This window comes from Emys orbicularis, chromosome 18, assembly GCF_028017835.1.
Source record: "Emys orbicularis isolate rEmyOrb1 chromosome 18, rEmyOrb1.hap1, whole genome shotgun sequence".
In the NCBI taxonomy this organism is placed as follows: domain Eukaryota; kingdom Metazoa; phylum Chordata; order Testudines; family Emydidae; genus Emys; species Emys orbicularis.
The window spans coordinates 750,626-765,128 of record NC_088700.1 but is presented as its reverse complement, the minus strand read 5'-3'; the positions used below and the strand labels follow the sequence as shown (position 1 = coordinate 765,128).

General features: G+C 43.1%; 1 protein-coding gene across 1 annotated transcript in view; it reads left to right on the top strand.

Annotated features, from left to right (window-relative positions):
• RALGPS1 (Ral GEF with PH domain and SH3 binding motif 1) overlaps positions 1-11,844 on the top strand; it is a 381,204-nt gene extending 369,360 nt beyond the window's left edge. The window contains exons 19-23 of the mRNA XM_065418741.1: positions 6,871-6,976; positions 8,940-9,032; positions 9,239-9,344; positions 11,250-11,341; positions 11,815-11,844. Coding sequence (XP_065274813.1) covers positions 6,871-6,976; positions 8,940-9,032; positions 9,239-9,344; positions 11,250-11,341; positions 11,815-11,844 — 427 coding nt within the window. The remainder of the gene's footprint in view (positions 1-6,870; positions 6,977-8,939; positions 9,033-9,238; positions 9,345-11,249; positions 11,342-11,814) is intronic.
• Positions 11,845-14,503: the final 2,659 nt, after the last annotated feature.

The following is a 14,503-nucleotide window of genomic DNA, read 5'->3' as shown; positions in this document are numbered from 1 at the left end:
TGCTTAAAGTTGTAGCCATGAGAATCATCCATTACATGTGAACCTCATCTGTATTCAAAGTTTTAACATGAAACTCCCTAAGTTTTGCTGAAAAGTTCCCTGATAGCAGGAAATAGAAATATTCATATAATATGTAAATCTGACTACAGCCACCTGAGCTGGGCTAGTAAAATTTTGACAACCCTCTGTAACTGCAGGAAGGTAGCAGAGGGGATTGTGTTGATCCTGTGGCTCAAGATTAAAATACAAAATGAGGAAAGTGGTGATGACCTGTTTTAGAAATGCCCCAAGCGATCTCAGGATCACCATCTCTTAACTGCTCCAAGGCATAACCAATGGCATACAGTGTTTTGGTGCTTAAATACAGACAGAAATTATCACTGATTGCCATTACAGGGACCAGTGGAGACAACTATTAATATAGCTGCTTTTGGAAAATACGCTGGGGCTTGTACATGTATGTTTGAGGTATCTGCTTCTGAAAACCACAGACTAATTCAAAGATTCATAGGAGTCAGAGGTATTAAAAAAAAAAACTATAAAAGAACTAATAAATCACTTCTAGTCCATCCCCCGAGGAGTAGGGAAGGACTTTTCACCACAGTACATCTTCTCATAATTTCTTTCTATCATTCCATTACAATGATATGAGTGCTTTGGCCAGTCTTGCTTTATTGGGGGCTTCCACCACTTCCTTTCAGAGGCTCTCAGATACTACAGTGATGGGGGGCGGGGGGCAGGTTTTTTTGGTCATATAAGTACCTAGAGAAGAGAGAGTTCTGGTGTCAAGCCAGTCCTGTTGCCAAGAAGACTTTGCATTCTAAATTTTGGGGGGGAGGGATAGCTCAGTGGTTTGAGCATTGGCCTGCTAAACCCAGGGTTGTGAGTTCAATCCTTGAGGGGGCCACTTAGGGATCTGGGGCAAAAATCAGTACTTGGTCCTGCTAGTGAAGGCAGGGGGCTGGACTCGATGACCTTTCAAGGTCCCTTCCAGTTCTAGGAGATGGGATATCTCCATTAATTATTATTATTATTATTATATTATTATATTTTCCTTTTCTTATTTTATTCCATTACTTCTAGTTATACCCACTTATATCTCCTAAATAATTCCTGCCTTTGAAAATACATTCCCTGCATTGGCCAGGATCTGAACTAGATTGTCTGCTGGGGGTTTTTACTTCTGATTTCTTGAATTCTTTGATGCTATAATGCACGTTGTTCAGTTGCCTTTATGAGGCATTATCAGGTACATTTTATTTCCTTGTGAAAATACACTTAATGTATGTGTGTTTCTTGGAACACTTGTTTATTTGTCCCACACAAGACAGCTTAATTTTTCCAAATAAGCATTGAGTCATTCAGTTGGTGAAACATTCTTAGAAGCTTTATAATAGAAATTAGTCACAGAGGAGGAAAGGATGTTAAATGAGAACAGCAACTAGACTCTACCCCAGGGGTGGCAAACTAAGGCCCAGGGGCCGCATCCGGCCCTTCAGATGTTTTAATCTGGCCCTTGAGCTCCTGCCGGGGAGCGGGGTCCTTGGCTTGCCCCACTTTGCGTGGCTCCTGGAAGCAGCAACATGTCCCCCCTCTGGCTCCTACGTGTACGGGCAGCCAGGGGGCTCTGCACGCTGACCCTACCCCAAGTGCCGCCCCTGCAGCTCCCATTGGCCAGGAACCGCGGCCGATGGGAGCTGCAGGGGCGGCACCTGCAGACAGGGCAGCGCGCAGTGCTGCCTGGCCGCACCTCCACGTAGGAGCTGGAGTGGGGACATGCCATTGCTTCCGGGAGGCTCCTTGAGGTAAGCACCGCCTGGAGCCTGCACTCCTGACCCACTCCAGTGCCCCAAGCCCCTGCCCCAGACCTGATCCCCCTCCAAGCCCCTGGATCCCACCCTCCTGCACCCCAGAGCCCACACCACCAACTGGCGCCCTCGCACACCCACACCCGCAACCCACACCCCAACCCAGAGCCCGCTCCCGTACCAAATTTGTGTTATATCAGGTCACGTTATATCCGGGTAGAGGTGTATTACTTAGTTTCTTTTCTCTCACCCCATTAGTCAATATGCTTTCATTAATGCCTTTTGACAATGACCTCAGAAATCATGAGCTATTGTGGGGCTTTTATGTTGCCACAATTCCATACTGTATTTTGCCAGACTCCTGAATTATTTCTACATTGCACTAGGATAAAACTCCAAATTATGTATTTTCCCTCGAACTTCTGGAATGTTTTGGCCTCAATATTTACTCTGATTTTTAAGCCATGGCAGTAGAGCATTCTGTTCATCTATTGACCTCTTCCCCAGCATCAAACATGTTTCCAGTAGTCAATGCCATTGCCTAAGCTCTAGGAGCAATCCACAACATTTAGGAGTCACTTTTGGATGCACCAGGCTTAATTCTTCACTGCCTGCCACCTTGTGTTGTTAGTTGCACCTGTGCAAAGTAGGTATACAAATCCTGTTTTAAAACTATTTTGCAAGACAGTGGAGAATATGGTCCATTGAGTAGTGCTTTAAATACAGAGGGGACAAAAGCCAGACTGGGAAGGGGATGGAAAGTAGTAGATTGGGACAAGGAATCTGGTGAGACTGGGACTGGCGTGCGGGAGAAGGAGACTGGGACTGGGACCAGCAGGCAAGAGCAAAGAGACTGGGAGCCGGGAAAGGAGATTTGTATCTGGTAAGGAAAACTGGGAGGAGGGGGACCTGTGAGCCAGTTGGCTGGATGGGGGGAAATGCTAAGATTGGAGGAGTTGGGGGAATGAGGGAGATTGGGACTGGATGAACAAAGAGACTGAGACTAGGAACTAGTGCAGGGGTGGGCAAACTTTTTGGCCCGAGGGCCACATCTGTGTATGGAAATTGTATGGCAGGCCATGAATGCTCACGAAATTGGGAGTTGGGGTGCGGGAGGGGGTGAGGGCTCTGGGATGGGGCCAGAAATGAAGAGTTCAGGGTGTGGGAGGGGGCTCTGGGCTGGGGGTTGCAGTGTGGCTTGCGGGTGAGGGCGGTGCAGGAGGGTGGGACACTGGAAGGGGTCAGGGGTGCAGGCTCCGGGTGGCGCTTACCTCAAGCAGCTCCTGGAAGCAGCAACATGTCCCCCCTCTGGCTCCTACGCGGAGGCACAGCCAGGTGGCTCTGCGCGCTGCCCCGTCCGCAGGTGCCACCCCTGCAGCTCCCATCGGCCGTGGTTCCCAGCCAATGGGAGCTGCGGGGGTGGTGCTTGGGGCAGGAGCAGCATGCAGAGCCCCCTGACTGCCCCTACACGTAGGAGCCAGAGGGGGGACATGTTGCTGCTTCCAGGTGCCGCGAGAAGCCACGGTACTCGTGGAGCGGGGCAAGCCCTGGACCCCGCTCCCCAGCAGGAGCTCAAGGGCCAGATGCGGCCCCTGAGCCTTAGTTTGCCCACCCCTGAACTAGTGTGAGGAAGAACGAGACCAGGGGATAGCTCTGACCAGGGCTGAGATGCAGGGGAAAAACAGGGACTGGTTAGGCAAAGAGACTGGGACACTGAGCCAGAGAGGGGAGCTGGGTCAAGGAGCTTGAAGGAGTCTGAGATTGGACAAAGAGGATAGGACTGGGAATTAGTGAAGCAGGGGAACAACTGGATGAGGAGCCAGCAGTGGAGAACTATGACTGGTTCTGTGGAGACAACAGAAGAGACTGGGACTTGGACAGTGAGCCTAGAGGAGAAGATTAGGACTGGCTGGGCAAAGGGACTCGGATGAGAAGCCTGAGGAGTGGAGACTAGGACTGGAACTGGAACAAAGAGACATGGGTGGGTAAGAAACAGGACTAGGGCAGGGACAGGTTGGAGGGGATGAGGCAGAAGGGGGTCAAGTTTGGAAGGAACAGGCAGAAGAGTCTGTGGCCACTAGAATGCATTCCCCTCCAGAACCTGAACTGGAACCAAGATTCCTCACCTTTTTTCTGTCAGCAAATATCTGTGAAACACACTGGGAAAGCGTCCCATCCCCCTCTTATTCACATCTGGTCTGTGTTGTGGATCTAAATGTTCCAACTACACTGATGAACTATGTGGTGTCGATATGATGGAATTTCTGTTTTTTTCCATTTGCTTTTTTAAAAACCTAGGAAATTACACACACACTCACACACTATGTTAAAAGAACATCTTTGTGGTCACAAAGTTAGGCACATAAAAAGTTAGGAGATGATGGAATTAAGGTTGCTTGTGCAACCTTAATTCAGTCATTTGTGCATATGCATTATGAGATAGTCTTTAATTACATGATAACATGGTATTTTCTCCACAGGAACCCTGCCTTGTTTAGGACCTGCTCTGGGATGAATCAGGATTGTGTAGTAAAGGAGACTTTTGTCTATAGGCCTCCTCCCTCATTTGTTGCAGCAGTTGGAAGGTGTAGTGAATGAGGCAGGGTTTGCAGGAAAAAGGATTGTCTCATGGTTAAGGCAGGCGAACACTGCCCTGGAGAACCGGACTGTATCCCTGCCTCTGCCATAGCGTTCTTATGAGATGCTGGGCAAGTCACTTAAACCAAACTTTTCACAGGTAGTCACTAATTGTGTGTGGAAATTGAACAAGATTTTAATTATAAATTTAGTGCGTTCATTATTTTTATTTTACTTAATGGATTTAGACCAACACAAAATGGAACCAATCCAGGTGTCAAAATGACACTCCATGGATATAATTTGATAAAGATAAGAGAGAGCCCCTTTTCCTTCCACTTCCATCCGTCAGAAATGATCCAGAATTTCAACTAAGGTTATCTAATCCAATACATATAATGTATGGAAGGAAAAAGGGTATACAAGTAACAGCCAGTATTCTGTAATGATAAAGTTATGGAAATTAATACCATCAAAGAACTAATGGGGATTATTAATATACCGATGTTGGTTTATTTGCCACTAAAGCATTATATCAAATCCCATGTAGGAAGCCCAAGTTGCAGGTGACCATTAACAAGGCTAGAAATATTAATTATGGTAAAGGCCACCTCAAAGGGCTTGATCCTTTTTTCATGATATAACAATTTAGTGATGGATCTAAAAGATAAGATAACCTTTATGGGAAAAATAGGAAAATAATCTAAAAACAGATGTCACTTTGGGGCAATGGGAAAAATATATGGAGGAAGGCCAAAATCTCATCTATTTGGGTAACCATTAAGGAAGATTACTACAAAATACGTTATCGGTGGTACCTCATACCATTTAAGTGAAGAGAGATAGATAGATAAAAATAAATAAATTATGGAGAGGATGGAGAGAAATAAGGACCTTTCTGCATATATGCTGTGAATGCCCTAAGATAATAGTATTTTTGGAGAAAATAACAAATAGAATTTTCAAGGTAACTAAAGTGAGGCCACCCACAAAACCCATAGTGAGTCTATTAGGTAACATTTTAAAAGAGGTTACTAACTTGGAGTAGGGTTCCTTGATAACACAATTACTGCTAGCATCCAGCTGTGTAATAGCTCATTTTTGGAAAAAGATAGATACCCCATCGTTAGTGGCAAAGAGAAATAAATTATGGGAAATCCTTTCAATTAAAAAAATGATGGACAGCCTTATGTCAGGCTCAAGGAGATTTTCTATTATGTATGACCATTTTTGGAATCTGAACAAAATAAATACATCAATAATAAGTTATTAAACCCAGATGGGACTTTTAAAGGTAGCAAATACAGGTTATGAATAGGAGTTGTTAATACTTGTATGGAAAGTTTATTTATGTTAATAATGACAAAATAAAACTTTTTTTAAATAGATGAGAAAATTCATATGATTTGCCTGTTATGGGGGTATCCCAAAGCAAAATCTTCTGTCTCAGGTTAAAAATCATCTTGTAGTTGTTACTGGCAAATCTGGGTATGGACTGCAGATATATAAATTGTGTGTAATCTACATACAAATCCATCATAAACTGTAAGCTTTGGGGGAACAGTGTCTTTCACTATTTTTTGAAGCACCAAGAACTCTGTCAATACATTATGTAATAATAAGTGATAAACATATTCAAACATTAATTATAAATGGCAATTGATTGCAATGTGGAGAAGGCAGCAGTGTGTATCTTAGTGGTCACTGGTTTTTCAGTTTGCTTAATAGTTACACAGAGTAGAACTGTACATGTAGTGTGGTCAAATTTTCCAGTGACAAATCATCTGCAGAAAGATTTTTAACATGCTTATTCCTATACAGTTTGGCTTTTTTAATTCAAACAGTTTCAAACATGTCACTAATCTATTTTGAATGTTCACAGATACCATTGCTGCTTTACACCTATGGTAAAATACTTTTGATGTGGCCAATATATTTTTTCTTAAAACAGAGGCACTAGCTATTTGGGTTCTTAAAGATGCCCTGGTACATTCTGCAAGAGTGAGGGCATGTCCTGGTGGCCTGATTTAATTCTGATTTATGAAAATACATTATTTCCATCGGATATTCCTCCTGTAGTTTCAGTTGGATAATTTATTCTTCACTTTCTGTCATATAAAAATATATAGGTTGCATATGTATGTAATTAGAAACTATGCACAGTAAGAGAACTACCATGGGTCCTGTTTTCTGGATGAAAGGTCATTATTTCTAGGCTTACCACTATGTAAATCAAACATAACTCAGTATAACATGTAGCACTAGATTTCTCCTGTTTCCTGAAATCTATTAGAATTTTTCAGATAACCTGGTTATTTTGTTTAGGTATCTGAAACATACATGCTACAGAGCCAAGTTTCGATGATTCTATATATGCAATAGCAACCACTGCATGGAAAACTTCTATAAAGAATAAATTTTATTAAGAGCATTATTTGTTCCTGTTTGTCTGTGCACCTAAATGTGATAGTGTTTGTCGCTTCAGCCCAACAGGGGCCTGGAGCTGCACATTAGGGAGTTCAACAGGAGTCATTACCATGGAAGGGCCTTTAAGAAGGAAGACGTTACTAAAGGAAGGCAGAAAGCCTACAGTAAGTTGGACCTTTACTGTGATCTTAATTTGATAATGGCTATTATTGTTTGCATTGTTAGCTTCAGATTGCAGTACAATGCCAAACAAGGCAAGGCCGTTAATTCTGTTCCAGGAAACAGAACAATGTTTTGCTACAAAATCACTTTCTATTAAAACATAAGACACACAATGTTTCCTTCTCTCCCAGCATCATAGAATCATAGAATATCAGGGTTGAAAGGGACCTCAGCAGGTCATCTAGTCCAACCCCCTGCTCAAAGCAGGACCAATTCCCAACTAAATCATCCCAGCCAGGGCTTTGTCAAGCCGGGCCTTAAAAACCTCCAAGGAAGGAGATTCCACCACCTCCCTAGGTAAAGCATTCCAGTGCTTCACCACCCTCCTAGTGAAATAGTGTTTCCTAATATCCAACCTAGACCTCCCCCACTGCAACTTGAGACCATTGCTCCTTGTTCTGTCATCTGCCACCATCCGCTCTGCATCAGTTCTTTCCCCATGTACTTGTAAGGGACACCACAGCGGATGAGAAGAGGAACTCTATGTAGTATCAGCCTCTGTAAAGGCCTGTCAGCATCCATTTCTGTGGGATCCCTCTCCTCACATTCAGATCCCCTCACGTCAGTGGGAGGGCTTTGTGTCCTGTTGCAAGCAGGACACAAAGGCTGAATGGCTCTTCAGGAGGTTCAGGTAGTATTGCAGAGAACCAGCTCTCTGCACAAGCATTATGCCATAGATTCACAGGATTCCACTGGCCTCAGTCTCAGGCCCTCTTTGGGATGGGAGAAAATGATGCAATGGAAATCCCATGGTTTACCTTTGATCCTCTTATAACTTTTTATTTGGAGCTTCATGGTTTAGTCTTAAGAGATTTGAAGAACTGTTGAAATAACCTTGTAATTAGAGCTGTGCAAAACTATATGGCTGAAACTTAATTTAACCAAAAAAAAGTAGATTCAGATCAACCAAAACATTTTGTGAATTTGCGTCAATTTCAGCACATTTTTTGAATAGAAGAAAAAAATTGAAAATGTCCAAATGATTTATTTCAACACTCCCAGAACAAGATGTTTTGATTTTTTTGGCTAGATTCATAAAAGGGTGGTGGAGAAGAAAGAGGAGGGGTTGGTGGTGCATCCCTTATACCAGTTGCCCAGTAATTAGGGAACTCACCTCGGATATGGGAGACCAGGGTTCAAGTCCCTGCTCCAGAGCAGGACCAGCCTATTGGCTATTCTGGGGTGGGCTCTTATATCAGTCTCTTTTGTTGAATCTGTTCCACTTCGTATAAATACAGTGAGTGAGAGTAACTCTATAGCCTAGTGATTAGGGCACTCATCGGGGAATGGGGGGTGTCACCCAGGTTCCAGTCCTTGCACCAATTAATATTTAATTATTTGTACAAAGTGAAACAGTTTCAACAGGAGAGAATAAGTAAGACCACAACTTCCTCCTCAATTTTGTGAACGGTGCCCAGGTTTTCTTGTGAATCTAGGTCTTCATTTCCTTTGTTTTTACTTAAAAAACAGATAAAAATGCCTAAAATCAAACCAAAACATTTCTTTTGACCTGAAACAAATTTTTTCTGACTTTTTGATTATAAGTAATTTTTCAGAATTTTTGGCTAATCAATTATGCTGACCAAACATCAGAGGCAGGTATAAGATATGCCCAGCAGAGGGCAGTACAATGCTCTGCACTGAAATGAACAGCCCTGAGATTTCTAGAGGAGACATTAGGATAATGTGGATTTTCTTTGATGTATCTTGCATTCTCATAGACAGCAGCCAGAGCCTAGGGAGCTATACTGATTTACACCAGCTGAGAATCTGGCCCCAGCTCCCTCCTCCTATTAGCTTCCTCACTTTAAACAGCTAATTCTAATACTTAGTTGTTAGTTCATTTTCAGAGTATCTGAAATTAATACACTGATATTTTTACCAATTTTCTTCTTTCTTATTCAGCTCTCCTCATGGACTAGATATTGGGTTACACTTTCGGGATCAACTCTTCTCTACTTCGGAGCAAAGTCATTAAGAGGCACAGAAAGAAAACATGTAAGCAAAGTATATTAAATTGTTCTAGAAAACAAACCATTCTTTAGACGTATCATCCTCATGAGCAGGACTGGCAATGTGCATTCGAAAAGTGAATATGGTCACTCCCAGCTAGCACATTTGTCTGCTCTGTTTTCATGGTTAGAAGTCAACCCAGTGTATAATCGTGCTACTGCTGATTGTAACTGATCTGTCTGTCTCTCTAGTATAAATCTACTGCTGGTAAAAAAGTCTCTGTTGTGGGCTGGATGGTGGCACTGCCTGATGATCCTGAACATCCTGATATTTTTCAGCTAAATAACCCTGACAAAGGTAGATGCTACATTATACTCGGGGAATGGGGTAATAGCATTTAATGTTAAGTTTACATTATTTGCAATATCACCTGCTCAGAAAGTTAAGGAACCAGATTTTCAAAATAGGGTACAGTGGGAGATGCATGCATCTGCAAAAAGCCGATGTTTGCATCTTACCAAATGATTGGGGGAGGGTGCATTTTGTGAGTTTTGCAGGAACTCTTGGTATTAGTGTGAGGTCACTTGCATTCCCTATTCTCTATAGGTATGTCTACACTGCAGTTAAGCACCTGCAGCTGGCCCATGTCAGCTGACTCCGGCTTGCAGGGCTCAGACTATGGGCATGGGCAGCGCCAGACCCCCAATTGCAGGGTTTTGGGGGGAAGTTTTTGATTTATTATGCCCCTGCAGGTTCCAGGGCAGCTGAGGAGGCAGTATGTGCTACTGCCTCCTCAGTCGCTCAGGAACCTGCATGGGGCATAGCAAAAGCTTCTTCCAGAGAAGAGAGACGCATGCTTTTCTCCTGGTGCCTTGGGGTCTGGGGAGGGGAGATGCGATGTGGCTGCAGCTGAGCTCAAGACTTCAGCCAGCTGGGGCTCCTCTAGGCAGGTGGGGGAAGCGGCTTGGGGCTTTGGCCGACTCGGGGCTCCTCCAGCTGAGGGGGGGAGTGTAGGGAGGGGCTCAGGGCTTCGGCTGGCTCAGGGCTTCGGCTGGCTCAGGGTTCCTCCAGCTGAGGGGGGGTTTCGGGGCTCCTCCGGGTGGGAGTGTCTCAGGGCTCCTCCCACCACAGGGGGGTGGTCTTGGGGCTCCAGCCATGGGGGGTGGGGGTGGAAGGGGCAGGGCTAGGGTTAGCCTCCCCGAAGGGGGGCTCCACCCACCACCGATGGCTATGGGGCTGTTTGAATTGCAGTGTAGACGTTGGGGCTCAGGCTTGTAGGGTCCCAGAGCCACGGGTCCAGCCCAAATCTGAACATCTACACAGCAAGTTTTAGCCCTGCAGCCAGAGGCCCTGTCAGCTGACCTGGGCCAGCCCAGGACATGCTGCATATCTTTTATTCCAGTGTAGATGTACCCTATGGGGTTTTTTTGTTCCAAATGGCTTTCTCAAAGTCACTATGTCCTTCAAATATGACTTCTGTAATCCCTAGATAGTCAGCTTCACCGTAAGCGCTGATTTATGAGACTTCTCCAAACATTGAAGTATTTATAAAACCATTTACTTAGATTTTTAGCCATCATCACTCAGCAGATACTTCAAATGTTCAAAAAGTTCCTAGCATCAATGTGCATCATGGGAGTCTCTACAGAAAACTTGGAAGTTCTCCTAACATTTTACGTCTTTCTTTATTTCAATGCAAGGTAGTGATGAACATGAGCTGCACATGCTGCATCTCTCTCCTGTAGAATACAATGAATGAAATAAGTCTGACTTCAAGAGAAAATTCAGGGAAGGGCAATGCTAACCTGAGGAATGAAAGAGACCAACAAGCGGACACTGGAAAAGCTAAATTTGCAAACAATAGTGCATCCATGAAAATGATTCAGGGGTGAGGTATATAAACGCTAGTAGGAATGAAGCAAAGTATAAAACGAAGGAGGTTGGAGTGGATGCCCAGATTGGTCTTTGTTTCTATGACAGTTTATTTTTACTGCCATGTGCTCCTCTCAGGTCTATTGAATATGCATACTATCTTCCACCTCCTACCTGGGGGGTGCTGGGCACATATTCCTCATAGCCCATCCTCCCTGCCAGGGACTGCTGTGTGTGGTAGGAGCAGTTTGGGTATTTGAAGACCAAATTAATTTTCCCATTTACGTTACATTCTTGGCTTCTACACTAAACAATTATAATGTAGCAAAGCCAAGTGTCTGTTTGTCAAAACCTGAGGGATCCTGATTTTTTTTTTTTTAAATTTTGTAGGCAATATTTACAAGTTTCAGACTGGGTCAAGGTTTCATGCAATACTGTGGCACAAGCATTTGGATGATGCATGCAAAAGCAACAGGCCTCAGGTAAGGCCATGAAAATGTCTTTTCCAACCAGTTTCTCCCTTACATTCCAGGAAACCCCTACATAGAGGATGCCGCTTTCTAGCCTGTATGGGCACCTCAAGGATACACAGACAAGCTCATCAGGGCATATTTATAGCAACCCTTTTTGCATATTGACCAAAGTTTTGCAACACGTGTGAAAGGCAAGATTTCAAATTCTAGGATACCCACAAAAAATCTGGTAACGATGAATTTGTGCAGCTCTAGCCATAAGTCTCAGTGCCCCTTACTATGTCATGTTTTTCTCTCCGAAGTTATGGTACAATGTCCTGCTACTAGCTTGCAGAGTCAGCCTCATGCAGAGCCTGTTTAAGGGACTGATTGCATTGCTGGCACTTGGCAATAAATGGAAATAATAATACTATGGGTTGACACTTCCGTTTCCCCTTGCCACAGGAACTTTACATTGCTGACTAATTTACATTCTCTTCCAGGTACCTGCTAACCTTATGTCATTCGAATAACTTGCATCAGTATGTGGTGTGACTTCAAGTGCCAAACTGTAGGATGGGAATATCTTTCCCTTAGGAGAAGGAGCTCCCTAACGTGAGCCAGCTGCCCCAGACGAGATTACTTCAGCACTTTTCTATGTAACTTGAAAGTGATTTTGACACAGCTTTTAAAAGCAGAAAGTGAATGTTGTCCTTAGGACCAGATATAGTCTCATGCACTGAACATAAGTAGACAATTTAGACAGACTGAAGATGAGTCCTGACTGATGCAGGATCCTGGAAACCTTGACTTTAACTTTGTGGTCACAAACTGCCCTGGACTAATGTTGGACCACAAACTGTGCATCACATCTTCTGCCTATTCTTTTTTAAACTGTTCTTTTTATTGTCAAGCTGCTTTATGTGACTGAAGAACATTTAGCCCATGTTGGGTTTTCAGTTCTTTCTAATGCACAAAATGATTGACAGTGTTAACTTGCTGCAAAGTGTCAATTAGAATAGAAAATTGTGGAACAACATTTTTATAACCTAAGTGCACTGAGTTGCTTGGCAATGTGGTTGCCTCAGATTTTGTATCAAATCTCTGGACAATTCTGCAGTTCACATTTGAGCTATTTGGGAAATGTGTATTTTGGCACAAGATAAATAGTTTAATTTAGTATTTCTTTCACTTGAATGTGGTACTTTTAAATATAATTTAAAGGACGAGTGAAGGGTCCATTGCTATTTAAATTCACTTTGTGTTACAGCTTTTCTTGGGTTTTCTTACTCCTAAGGATAAATTGGCCTTATTATTTTCCCCTTCACAATGGGTGCTATTCATCTAAAATCCCTAGCTCTGTGGATGCAGGTATTTGGATCTTCCCAGCCACCTCCTGACTCCTCAGAATGGCTGAACTTTCCACTCACTGTTCCACTCTCATGTGGATGATCCAATCCCACTCAGCACCTGCATGTGCGCACACATCACCTGGTAGACAGAATAACACCACTAGTACTTCTATCATGAAGGCCTCTGTTCCTCTGAAATCATGATGGAGGTGAGATCTAGGCAGGACTGATTGGTATACCAGGAGCCACCAACCCAGTATCCTGGAAACAGGAAATAAACCGAATGTAAGAGACCCTTCTTGCCAGGAGAAACCTCCTGGTTCTCTTTTCCCAGGTGTGCCTTAGCACTACCTGCTGGTCAGAGCTTTCTGCTATTCTCACCTTGATTTCAGAATTCTTCACATTTTAGTCACATCCCTCTGCTGGTCAGCATTCAGGCTTTCATCCATCAAGGATGAATCATTGCATGAAGCTCCCACCTCACTTTCAGCTAGGCTTTCAGATGCATTGGTCATGGCATTAAAAACCCTCACTCTGCAGCTCCCCAAGAATGGGCCAAAATGGTGAGCTAGGTGGGAGAGTGCTGTGATTCGACCACAGGCTTGCAGACCATGAAAGACCAGAAATAATTTTGGATGAACAGAGTCCTACATCAAAACAAGTGCCCAGTCATTGGGATATTCTGCTGATCTCACATAATCTTGATTTTGCAGCAGATTTTTTTTTAAATTTATCTTACAAAAATACCTTACTTGTAATGCTGAATTTCTGTTGACTATAAAAATGATTTTTAACTGTCTGTGTCACAATCCTGAGAATGAAACTTGGTATGTGACAAGAAAAATAGTTCCTACTGATTCCTGTAGGGAGAGACAGGGCAAGTATCAGAATTCACACAGATTTGACATCAGACTTCTTTGATGGTTCAAGAGATCTTCAGTGGGATAGAGGAGTGGCCAAAAAATATCTTTTTGCTTTTTTAGCAATCCAAAAATTAGTTGAAGTAGTTACCTGATAACGGCATCTGTATATCCAAGAATGGAATTTTCAATAGTTAGATCTGACACAGAGGATTTTTTAAATGATGATGCTGGTGAAATTCTGTCGTCAGCATGTTACTGTTGCCCAACTATTTGAAAATGAAATCTTCTGAATTATTCTCCCAGACAGAGAGATGCATGGATGGTTGTGGTGAGAGGTGAGTTATACATTTAGACTATTTCTGAGGATGCAGGTATTCTCTAGACTGCCATTCAAATTAATTCATAGGAGCATGTACGTGTAGTGTGTGTCTGTACACATATCTAATCTATCTGCAGCATCCAGAGGGTTGAACCATCTGAAACGGCATTATTGTAAAGTTATATGTCTGACCTAAACCCTCAAATGCTAGGGGTAAAGGCTGAAGATCTAACTTGCCATCCCCTTATGCAGAATTCTTATAAAATAGAGCTGCTGGAGTGGTGCCTGTAGCTAAAATGTCCTTGGATTTCTGTGTTTAAGCCAGAGCTAGAATGCAATGCCACATACAATGCTGTTGCTTTTTCAATTGTATTTAAAGACAACACTTCCTCCACATACATAACATGTATTCAAGCATACTGAATTCCCACTTCCAGGACTACTGGTTAGAATGTAAAGTGGCCCACCTGGTACAATAAATTTGGAAGGTGACAGATCAAGAAACCAAACTGTTCTCTTAAATAAGTATGCATTTTGCCATCATGGGCATCGGCCAGCAAAGATTTATAAAGGGTCTTGTGACAATTTTAAAAATAGGAGGGACTAATAAATGAATTGCCAACCATTAACAGTGTACTTGTATTTTCCAGACTGCCAA